Source organism: Sitodiplosis mosellana, unplaced genomic scaffold, assembly GCF_009176505.1.
Source record: "Sitodiplosis mosellana isolate CC-2019 unplaced genomic scaffold, AAFC_SMos_1.0 Smas_scaffold_52, whole genome shotgun sequence".
Taxonomy (NCBI): Eukaryota; Metazoa; Arthropoda; class Insecta; order Diptera; family Cecidomyiidae; genus Sitodiplosis; species Sitodiplosis mosellana.
Genome location: NW_022595294.1, coordinates 174,740 through 186,128, shown reverse-complemented (window position 1 = coordinate 186,128; position 11,389 = coordinate 174,740). Strand labels below are relative to the sequence as shown.

The 11,389-nt window shown below is 37.8% G+C and overlaps 3 protein-coding genes across 3 annotated transcripts; 2 read left to right on the top strand and 1 right to left on the bottom strand.

The window, feature by feature from the left end:
- The first annotated feature begins 93 nt into the window (after nucleotides 1-93).
- LOC129570303 (uncharacterized) lies at nucleotides 94-1,362 on the top strand. The gene has a single exon (XM_055449858.1). It carries the CDS (start codon nucleotides 94-96, stop codon nucleotides 1,360-1,362), a length of 1,269 nt encoding a protein of 422 aa, XP_055305833.1.
- Nucleotides 1,363-2,036: 674 nt separating this feature from the next.
- On the top strand, nucleotides 2,037-8,790 carry LOC129570318 (DNA-directed RNA polymerase III subunit RPC1). The gene is made up of 11 exons (XM_055449877.1): nucleotides 2,037-2,196; nucleotides 2,298-2,427; nucleotides 2,542-2,691; nucleotides 3,003-3,677; nucleotides 3,755-4,552; nucleotides 4,935-5,043; nucleotides 5,269-5,414; nucleotides 5,595-6,860; nucleotides 7,197-7,315; nucleotides 7,743-8,250; nucleotides 8,513-8,790. The coding sequence occupies exons 1-11, from the start codon at nucleotides 2,153-2,155 to the stop codon at nucleotides 8,693-8,695; spliced, it is 4,128 nt and encodes a 1,375-aa protein (XP_055305852.1). The 5' UTR covers nucleotides 2,037-2,152; the 3' UTR covers nucleotides 8,696-8,790.
- Nucleotides 8,780-11,363, bottom strand: LOC129570321 (CXXC-type zinc finger protein 1-like). The gene is made up of 3 exons (XM_055449881.1): nucleotides 10,891-11,363; nucleotides 10,362-10,483; nucleotides 8,780-10,175 (listed from the first exon to the last, which is right to left on the bottom strand). The coding sequence occupies exons 1-3, from the start codon at nucleotides 10,918-10,920 to the stop codon at nucleotides 8,843-8,845; spliced, it is 1,485 nt and encodes a 494-aa protein (XP_055305856.1). The 5' UTR covers nucleotides 10,921-11,363; the 3' UTR covers nucleotides 8,780-8,842.
- Between the last annotated feature and the right edge of the window lie 26 nt (nucleotides 11,364-11,389).

Here is an 11,389-nt window from a genome sequence, read left to right as displayed (position 1 = left end):
GTGTTCTTCGTATTTGAATCCGATGATGAAGACACCGTGAAAATTCCGGCACACAAAAGCATTCTATCGGCCAACAGCGAGGCGTTCGATGCGATGTTCTATGGTCCGGCCAAGCAAGAAGGTGACATTCCAATCGTCGACTCAACTCCCGAGGCGTTCAAGGAGTTTTTGCAATTCTTCTACCTTGGAACGGTAAAATTGACGGCGGATAATGTGGCCGATGTCTGGAACCTCGGCAAACAATACATGGTCGACGATTGTTGCATGGCTAGTTCGAATTTCTCTGAGGAAACACTTACATTGGACAACATGTGCTGGGGATTTGAACTGGCCATTCTCTTCGAACAAGATCGTTTGATGAAGTTATGTGAACAGAAAATCAGCGAGAACCCGAAAGAAATATTCAAGTCGAATGGCTTTCTGACATGTGGATCAAATGTCTTGGCTCGCATCCTACAGTTGGAATCACTGAACTGTGATGAATCGATGGTGTTTGATGGATGTGTGGCATGGGCTAAAGCTGCCTGCATTCAGAAGGGATTGGACGAAACGAATATGCAGAATCTACGCAACCAGTTGGGTGACCTGTTCTACGAGATCCGTTTTGGCGATATGACGGCCGAAAAATTCTTCATGCGTTATCGTGCATATGAAAAAATGTTTTCAACAGAGGAGTGCAAAGATATTTTCGGAATGATCGCATCAATGGATTATCAACCACCGAAATTCAATCGGAATGCACGCATGGCGGTCCTAAAGCTGAACAAAAACACTGATCAGCTCATTTGTGATCGAATTGACCCAACTTGCTTGGACCACAAAATATATCCTTTTCAAAATTCGCGAGATGATACTGTTTTTTCATCCAATTGTGCACTACTTCTGAAAGCAATTCAATGTAATGAACTGTTTCATTCCGAATTTGAATGTAATAAATCTACATCAAATGCAGCACATTCTACAAATACCATACCAGCTGAAATGAATGTGATCGAACTTTCAAATGAACGTTGTAATGGGGAAAGGAATGGAAGGTACATTGGAAACAACAATAAGATAATTTATGATGCACAAGTGATTCTTCATTCATCGCATGGAACCATTGTCCACCTTTCAACACCAATCGTCATTCGACCAGATCTGAAGTATAATATTACTTTTAAATTTAATTTTGATGGCTGCTACACTTTGATGACCATGAAGCCCAAGGTACAAATGGAACAAGGCGTTGAAATTGAATTCCACAAGATGAATGCATGGTATCATTTAAGTCAAGGAAATTCAATTCGTTCAAATAGAATCCGTACAACTGTTGATCAAGGACTAGTCAAACAATTGATCTTCGTGAAATCTGAAGAATAAAGCTTCCATTTTTTTAATATTCGCCTCATGCATACATAAAAATCGAAATCATAACATCGATAATTCAACATTGGAATTTGTCTCATTTTTTTCCAAAATAGAAAACGAAACTACCATTGACATGTTAACAAATTTCAAGACACAAATACATAAAATAAACAAAAACACAATCTTTCCTTTTTGTCATAAATATATTTAAAGCAACAATAAATTCCATATTTTCAAAGCGACTATTCATTTATTAGAACAAAATTCAGTGAATTTACTCAAGGAATTTAAATTCCCAATCAAATACCTACAAATTACGCTTTTTCTCTTGCACTGACTGTCGAGACAAATGTTGTTCTGCCAAAAATGTTCAACGAACAGTTCACTTTCGTTTCATATTCACACCTGACTAAGAAAATGTTTGTTTATTAACCACATCATTTACATTTTTGGTCACTTCAATTTCATCTGAAATTGAAATGTGAACATGGTGTAGTTAATAGATAAAACCTTTTCTTTGTCAGGTGATAAAGGGAGAGAAAATATTTAAAAAAATATTTTCATTTGAACCAAAAATCCATTGAATCATTTCGACTTTTTCAATCTCGGCGCGTTGTTTTGTCAAATCCATTGACATCTTTCGTCGCACCTTAGACAAAGCCGTTCGGTTGACAGCTGTCAAATGCGGCTTTTTATTGAAACGTCACAAGCAAATGAAAACAATGTGGTTGCATGCGTTCATATGAAAAATCAGCGAAATTTACTGTTTTTTCTTTAGTTCACTCGTTAAAATCGTGGCAAAATGCCGAAGGAACAGTTTCGGGAGGCGGATGTGATTAAAAAGATGTAAGTGTGATAAGTTTTTTTCGGGGAATTGTGTTGAAATTTTTAATTTAAAAATATGTGGCAAAGAAACACATTCAACAACACATCTTTTCTGTGTATAGATCACACGTCCAGTTTGGAATCGACAGCCCGGAGGAGATTCAACAAGAGGCTCACATTCGGATTGTATCTAAGAATTTGTATAATGATGGTCGGCAACCAGTGCCGTACGGTGTGCTGGATCGACAAATGGTAAATACGAAGTTTCAATGTTTGGTTCGGCATTACAACAAAAACTAGTGACTGACATATAAAAATTGACTGATAATTTTCTCTCTCTTTGCGCTCTGAACAATGACATTTTAGGGTGTGAGCCAAAAAGACGCGCTCTGCTCGACTTGCAACCAAGGATTGAATGAATGTGTCGGTCATTTTGGCTATTTGGATTTAGCACTGCCCGTTTATCACGTCGGCCACTTTCGATCAACCATCCAGATTCTTCAAGCCATTTGCAAGGTGAGTTATTTTCGATCTTTGTTGTGGAATTGGTATAAATTGTGAGTTTGTTAACCAACAAAATTTGATTTTTTTCCGGACAAAAATTCCAGTTTTTATGACAAAAATTTAGAATTTCATGAAAAAAAAATGATTTGTGAATGAAAAAAAGTCGACTTCAAGCAGAAAAATAGACTTAAAAGAGTATTCACAACCAAAAATTCCAATATATATCCAAAAATTCATATTCTTCAACACAAAAATTGATTTTTTTTTCATGAGCATTTGACAAATTCTGAATATTTTTTCTGAATTCTCCTTTCTTATTCTAGACATGTGCACGTGTGATGTTAAAAGACATCGACAAGCAAACGTACGGCCGTCGTTTGCTAAGTCAAAATTTGTCATACTTGGCGAAAAAGTCGATAACCTCACAAATTCTGGGCAAAGCAAAGAAACACACGAAATGTCCACATTGCGGTGCAATTAATGGGCCGGTCAAAAAAGGGCCTGGTTTGATGAAGATATTGCATGAGCCATTTCGCGGAAAGAAAACCACCGATCCTATCATGCAAGAGCAGCTAAACGAGCTACAAGAGGCGACCGTGAGAAATCGAGAGTTGGCAGCAATGATTGGACCAGGTGCCCTAATTTGTGAATTGAATCCATTGCAAGTGTTGGATTTATTCAAACGAATCCCAAAATCCGATGTGCCACTGCTTGGAATGACTTCTGCCGATGCAAATCCAGCCAATTTGATCGTAACACGCGTCTTTGTGCCACCAGTTTGTATTCGGCCAAGCGTCGTATCAGAAATCAAAGCCGGAACAACGGAAGATGACTTGACGATGAAGCAGAGCGAAATTTTACTCATCAATGACGTTATCAATAAGCACATGACCAGCGGTCATAAAATCGAACAAGTCCAAGAGGATTGGGACTTTTTGCAATTGCATGTTTCGTTGTATTTCAACAGCGAGGTGTCGGGCATTCCGATGACGATGTTGGTGAGTTGAAGAATTTGGTGAAAAATCGCTTTAATTTGTTTTTCGTGATTTTCAATCATTCAACCCATTTCTTCCAGCCCAAAAAATCATCGCGTGGCATAGTGCAGCGGTTAAAAGGCAAACAGGGTCGTTTCCGTGGCAATTTATCTGGCAAGCGTGTCGATTTCTCTGGTCGTACTGTAATCTCGCCGGATCCAAATCTTATGATCCATCAAGTGGGTGTGCCCGAGCGAGTGGCCAAAATTCTTACCTACCCTGAAAAAGTGAATCCAGCGAATCTTCAGCGGATGAAGCAGCTTGTAAGAAATGGCACCGAAAAACATCCAGGTGCAAACTATGTGCAGCAGAAAGGGCTGACGTTCAAAAAGTATTTGGCTTATGGTAATCGAGAGAAAGTCGCACAAGAGTTGAAATGTGGTGACATTGTTGAACGCCACTTGACCGATGATGACATCGTTCTGTTCAATCGACAACCGAGTTTGCACAAAATGAGTATCATGTCACATCGGGCCAAAGTTCAACAACAGCGAACTTTTCGATTCAATGAGTGTGCTTGCACACCGTACAATGCCGATTTTGATGGAGACGAAATGAATCTGCATCTTCCACAAACTGAAGAGGCTCGAGCTGAAGCACTTGTTTTGATGGGCAATCAATCGAATTTAGTCACACCGAAAAATGGAGAAATGCTCATTGCTGCTACACAAGATTTTATTACCGGAGGCTATTTACTTACACAGAAAGATGAATTCTTGACCAAGGAACAAGTTATGCAACTCGCTGCTTGCCTTTTGGCCGGACCAGACTCGAATATCACCATTGATATTCCCAAACCAGCCATTCTGAAGCCGAGACGATTGTGGACCGGGAAACAGGTATGCATTTGCCTTTTTTGTACACCTTTTTATTGTTGTTTTACAAAACAAGTGACATTTTTCAACTAAAAGGACTTATTTAGATCCATAGTACGAACTCCGTATAATCGAACTCAAATACATTTCGTTTAAAATCAATTGAATTTCTCCGAACGATTTTACAAGATTTTTCTTTTTGGATTTTTGCTGCATTTTTTATCGATTTTGTTGAAATCGTTGATGGCAATTTTTTTACAGATTATTATTAACATTCTTTTATCGAGCATTTTTTGCAATCATTTTAAATTTTTTGTGAAAAAAGATGAAATTTGCAATAGTTATTTTTATTACATTAAATTTGTCTACTTTTTCTCAATCATTTTTCATCATTGAAATATTTCAGGTGTTCAATTTGCTCCTTCGACCAAACAAAGACGATCCAGTTATTTCCAATTTAGAAACGAGAGGCAAAAATTACACAAACAACAAGGACTTATGCGTTAAGGATTCATGTAAGTGATTGGCTTATTTTCATTTATTTTGATTAGAAATTGAGTCAGGCTTTTGTTTGAACTTTAGCGTTCGTTGTCGGATGTTGAACCAAATAATAGTTTTTATGTCAAAAAATATTGATCATTTGAAAATTATTGACATGTTGATTGAATTGTTAAAATTATAATAGAATTACTATTAAAATTATTCACATTTTGATGGGGAAAAAAATTCTTCCATTTTAGATGTGGTCATTCGAAATTCGGAACTGATGTGCGGTTCAATGGACAAGAGTACATTGGGTTCAGGCACAAAAAGTAGTATTTTCTACGTGATTCTGCGAGATTTTGGTGAAAAACCATCGACAAAAGCTATGTGGCGTTTGGCTAGGGTAAGATTTATTTCAATTTGTTTTTTCGAAGAGCTTTCCTTTACTTTATTTTTTCGTTTTTCTCTTCATGATTTCAAAGAGAGACTGAAAGAGTGTAAAATTTAAAATTTTACAAATTTGTCATACAAATTTTCCACCTTATTGTATTTATCTAAAAAAAATCACCCTCCTTCATTCCAGATGGCTTCATACTTCATGATGAATCGTGGTTTTTCATTCGGAATCGGTGATGTAACGCCAAGTAAGCGGCTGCTCGAAGAAAAGCAGCTGTTGCTCGAAAAGGGTTATGAAAAGTGTGACAATTACATTAACGAGATGAAAAAAGGGACGTTGCAATGTCAGCCGGGTTGTTCGCCAGAGGAAACATTGGAAGCGGTAATTCTGAAAGAGTTGTCAAGTATTCGTGAACTGGCAGCAAAAGCGTGTTTCCGTGAGTTGCACCCAACGAATAGTGCATTGATCATGGCCCAATCGGGATCAAAAGGATCCAACATCAATATATCTCAGATGATTGCCTGTGTGGGTCAGCAGGCCATTAACGGAAAACGTGTGCCAAATGGTTTCGAAGATCGTGCGTTGCCACATTTCGAAAAATTCTCCGCCGTACCAGCTGCTCGTGGTTTCGTTCAAAACAGTTTCTACTCTGGACTAACGCCCACCGAGTTCTTTTTCCACACGATGGCTGGACGTGAAGGTTTGGTTGATACCGCTGTTAAAACCGCTGAAACTGGTTACTTACAACGTCGGTTGGTAAAGTGTTTGGAAGATTTAGTCGTTCATTACGATGGCTCAGTGCGAAATGCCATCGGTGAAATCGTCGAGTTCATCTACGGTGGTGATGGTTTGGATCCAGTATTCATGGAAACAAAAAATAAACCCGTTGACTTGGTGCGAGAAATGATGCATTTACGAGCAAAACACCCTTGTCGAGATGAGAATCCGCTGCGCGGCGATGCAATTATTCCAACTGCCACCAAAATACTTGAGACTAAAGAATTCCAAGACGCACGAAATGATTTCAAGAAAGAATCATTGGGCTTTTTGGAAAAGTACGCGGAACGATTGACTTTGATACAAGATCGATACAGTGCATGCAAATCAGCAGTGGTGCAAGAAATCGAACGAACCACCACTGGACAAATCTATAAATTTTTAGAATCGGTCAAAGATAAATATAATTTGGCTGTTACGGAACCAGGCACAGCGGTGGGAGCATTGGCTGCACAGTCAATCGGTGAGCCCGGCACACAGATGACATTGAAAACTTTTCATTTTGCTGGTGTTGCTTCGATGAACATCACACAGGGTGTACCGCGTATTGTGGAAATTATCAACGCCAGTAAAATGATTTCGACGCCGGTAATCACAGCCGAGATTATCAACAGATATGATATGGAATATGCACGAAAGATTAAGGCTCGCATTGAAAAAACGACGCTAGGGGAGGTAAGATACTTAGGAAGTTTTTGTTGCTCGAAATAGAAATAGAAAAAAATAGACGAAAAAGTAGTTTGGTTTGTTTGGAGAATTTTCGACTCATTTTGAATTTTTTTTTATTTCGATTTTAATTGACAATTTTTATCGCAAATCTAGAATTATTTTTGCCATCTTGTCTTTTACCTATTTTTTTTTTTAATTGGTAATTTGATTAAACGACATTTTCATTCAAAATGGATCTCATCAATGAAATTGATTTTAATTGATAAATCAAAATAATTCATTGTCGATAGTTTTCATTGAAAAAGGAAATAAAAATGCTAAAAATATTTCATTCCATTTCAGGTATCGTCTTTCATCGAAGAAGTCTATAAACCGACTGATTGTTTTTTGGTGATCAAATTGGACTTGGACCGTATTCGAGTGTTGGGCTTGGAAGTGAACGCAGAAACCATTCAATATTCGTAAGATTCAATTTTTAAACTCTTGTTTGCCTTAGAATTTTATTTGCCAAATTTTGTTGTTGAAATGCTTATTTGGACATTTTTTTCCCTGCGCAGAATATTTATTTTTGAATATTTTGGTTTGAAAACGTCATTTTATAATTTTTCAACATGAAAAATTTATTCTCGGATTTTTTGTTGGCTGAATCAATTTTTCTTCCTGAAAGTTTCATTCTTCAATTTTTTTGCCTTAATTTTTTTTCAATTTGTATTAAAAAAAATTCAATTTTCAATACATTTCACTTTCTAATTTTCCATCAAGTATTTTCTTTCCATTAGTTCGACAATATTATTTTTAGAATTCTTCTCTTGGCAAAAGAAGATTATTTCTCAAATTTTTGTAAAATTTCCAAAAAAAAAAATCATCTAAAATTTTGTTTCTTTCCAGAATTTGTACATCAAAACTTCGGCTTAAACCTCACAATGTGATGATTTGTGGTCCCTCATTGATTTTGGTGCGGCCGGATTCAACGAAACACGGTCATGCTTTGAATGCTGAATTGTCTCGATTAGTCAACGCCATTCCGAATGTGGTGATTGCTGGTTTTCAGAATGTCTCCCGTGCCGTAATTGCTGTTGATGACACAACAAAACCGGATAGTTACAAATTATGTGTCGAAGGAACTGGATTGGGTCAAGTGATGGCAACGTACGGTATAATTGGCCACAAGACAAAGAGCAATAACATTTGGGAGGTGTACCAAACGCTAGGCATTGAAGCGGCTCGAACAACAATCATGAACGAAATCACCGACGTGATGGAAGGTCACGGCATGACAGTCGATCACCGACATATTATGCTTTTGGCCAGCCAAATGACCAGCCGCGGTGAAGTGCTCGGTATTACCAGGCATGGTTTGGCCAAGATGAGGGAGTCCGTTTTTAATTTGGCGTCGGTAAGGGGGAAAAATTCCTGAAGAAAATTTTGGTTCTGTATTTTTTTTCATTTTTCAAGCGAATTCTTTGAATTTTGTGGAATTGTTTTTCTAATTTTATTTCTTGCTTCTTCTTTTGCATACAATTTCAATTATTTTCTTTATATTTTATCAAATTCGATAAAATTTTAACAAATTCAATCGTGTTTTCATCTCAATTCAACATATTTTTGAAGGAACAGTGCGAAAAAATCTAATTTTTACCCAAATGTCTCTCTTTCAGTTTGAGAAAACGGCAGATCACTTGTTCGATGCAGCCTACTACGGTCAAACAGACGCAGTGGATGGTGTATCCGAGCGCATTATTCTGGGAATGCCAGCGTCAATTGGTACAGGAATCTTCAAGCTGTTGTACAACCATGATAAATGTGACTTGGAGCCGCCACTTGAGCCGATTTTTGCCTAAAACACGATTCTCCTCGACTTTAAATTGTTTATTTTCTAAAATTTTCTTTATAAACTAAAATAATGTAATTAAAAACACATCGAATAAAATTTAAATTCAATATGCATTTATTTCCAAGGAAAAAACGTAAAAAATGTAAAAAAAAAATTATTGTTGTCGTTGGGATTGTCGGCAGAGTCTTTCCATAACATCGTGGTTATAAGTAGAATGAAGCATAAGCCCAAGCACATTAGCTCTGGAAGTCATCGCAGCTCGAACTTGTCGTTCTTGATCCATGAGCTCGTCTAATTTCAAGTATTCACGGACGCGTTCCAAATCGATTTCCGCCCTTCGAATCTTTTCCCAAACATAATGCTTGAAGCAATGCTTCTTCGGTGCACGACAAAATTCCCCGGTCAATTCGAAGACATTCTTCACCAATGGACACCCACAAACGTCTGCGTCGCTAACTTTCGGATCCTTACAATGTTCCGGGCACAGAACGCGCAATCGTTTGCAATACGTGTTACTGGCTGGATTGTAAAAGTCACAAAACATGGAGTTGCCCTCGAGTCGAGTTTTAAAAATGCTGCCAAAACTCGCTTGGCTTTCATATTTGTTGAAGCATTTTTCCATGTGTCGAATGGCGGTTCGTGAGTGAATTTCATGGCCGCATGTGATGCAATACATTGACATTTCATCTTCTTCGGCGCTTTCCAGTGCTTTTGGATCGAGTGTACAGTGTTTGGCACGTTCGACCAGCAAATCCAATTCTTTTTGTCGTTTGTCCAATTCGCCTAGTGTCGCACGAACGGTGGACTGTTTTGCACGAATCACTTCCAATTGTTTGATGTTTTTCTCTTCGCCGACACACGGCGATAGGTTCCACTCTTGGATTCGCTGCGGTAGAACTTGATAAATGCGACTGGTGGCGAGTTTTAGGCCACAAGCATCGGAACAATATTTGGATTGTGGTCGAGCTGTCATTTGACAGTTTGGGCCGTAGCATTGACGATCACCTTCAAGATTGGGATTGATGAATACCTCCGGACTCGGCGAACGACGACGACGCTTTGTACGTGAAGCGGCTTTTTCCTTCTTTAAATTGAAATTCAAGCATATGCGACGCTCACAACGATGCTTCCGACCCGGTTGACGACTAACGCATGCATTACATTCACCACAACTCGGAGCGGTACAACCTGAACATGTGCCACAACGTTCCTTTAACTTGATAGCTCGTTCTTTCTTTTCCTTCTTTCGATCACCGTCACGGTTCTTCTCTTTTTCACGTGTTTTTGCTTCTTTTGCCATCTTTTTTGCTTTTCGGTCCTCGGCAGTGATACCAGCCACGGCAACAGGCACTGCACGGAATACTGTTTGTAACGTTGGATCGGCCTCTTTGCACGACAGGCAGTAGTAGTGCTTTATGTGCTTTGCCTCTTTTTCAGTGACATTGATACAGTCACCGTGATACCATTCTTCACATGCATCGCAGGCTCTGGGAATAGAGGAGAATGGGTTAGAATGATTGAGAATTAGATATGGAGAAGTCGATTCGAACTGCAAAGAAATTTGATTTTTTGACTCTGCTTTGTTGACAAAATTTCGTTCATCAACGAATTTCATCCATTTCAATTCAAAATACCACTTTTTTCGTGTATCTTCCCTCGTCAAATATACTCACATCATAAATCTGGAGCAATCAGATGACCGACATATGCAATACGCTTCTTCATCATGCTTCATAATCGTTGCAATTTTACTCTTTCGCTCCGGCAACTCAAACTCCTTCGCGATCTCCTCTTTCTGATTGGGATAAAGCAGAGAAAATGTCAATTTTGATAATAAGTAGAAGACGAATTTTTAGTGACAAATCTTCTAAATTCACGAATATCTTCGTCATTAGCGTCGCTGATTGTTGGATCTTTATTATTGATTGCAATTTTGGTGACGTTTGTGTTGTCTTTTTGAAGAAAAAAATGCCAAAACATCGTGTGTATTATCAAGAATGAACAATATTTTTGGCATAAACTTCGTTTCCATCAGATTTATGCTAAATCATTGAAAAATTAGCCGAAATAATTGCTTTTCTTCGAAAAAAACTGCTGTTTTCTCATCAAAACTTTGCTCATTCTGTTTCATCAGACTCATTAATATTCGAACAAATCGATTTTTTCTGCAAATTTACCTAAAAAATTAAAAATTCAACTCACCGATCGCTTGTTCTTCTTTTTATCGTCCATTTTTTGAAGCTGTTTAAAGAGTTTTACAAGAATTTAATACGACAATTTAGGTGATAATAAACATTTGTTTGTGAAATACACGAAATCTTCGGCGGCTTGTTGTTTTATGCACTATTTTCTGCGATTAGAATGTGACAGTGACAACTCTGAAGCTCTCAAGCTGACTCAGTCGCCACCTGGTGGACAATTGAGGAGATTAGACACTTTTCTACGTGGTTCAGTTGATTAAACTATTAAAGTTTTCTTCCTTCAATTGAGAATTGATTTTTTTCCTTACTTAAATTGCAGCTTATGAAAAGATGATGAACAATTCCAACTCCATTGGACTGAAAGATTAAAAAAAATTGTTCGTACACCGAATGGATTTCATGTGTGTGTTTTAGTTTAGACACCAACTACACTCAATGTGAATCCAATAAAGGCCTCTTCCAAATTCAATGTCAATGAAACGATTTGACAATTCTCCGTC

Coding starts and splice junctions, on each gene's coding strand:
- LOC129570303 (XM_055449858.1), top strand. CDS start 94: ATGTTCTATGGTCCGGCCAAGCAAGAAGGTGACATTCCAATCGTCGAC.
- LOC129570318 (XM_055449877.1), top strand. CDS start 2,153: ATGCCGAAGGAACAGTTTCGGGAGGCGGATGTGATTAAAAAGAT. Junction 5,044..5,268: donor CTTATGCGTTAAGGATTCAT/GTAAGTGATTGG, acceptor CTTCCATTTTAG/ATGTGGTCATTCGAAATTCG. Junction 6,861..7,196: donor AAAAAACGACGCTAGGGGAG/GTAAGATACTTA, acceptor ATTCCATTTCAG/GTATCGTCTTTCATCGAAGA.
- LOC129570321 (XM_055449881.1), bottom strand. CDS start 10,920: ATGGACGATAAAAAGAAGAACAAGCGATCG. Junction 10,484..10,890: donor AAAAGAAGAACAAGCGATCG/GTGAGTTGAATT, acceptor TATCCCAATCAG/AAAGAGGAGATCGCGAAGGA. Junction 10,176..10,361: donor GATTGCTCCAGATTTATGAT/GTGAGTATATTT, acceptor CTCTATTCCCAG/AGCCTGCGATGCATGTGAAG.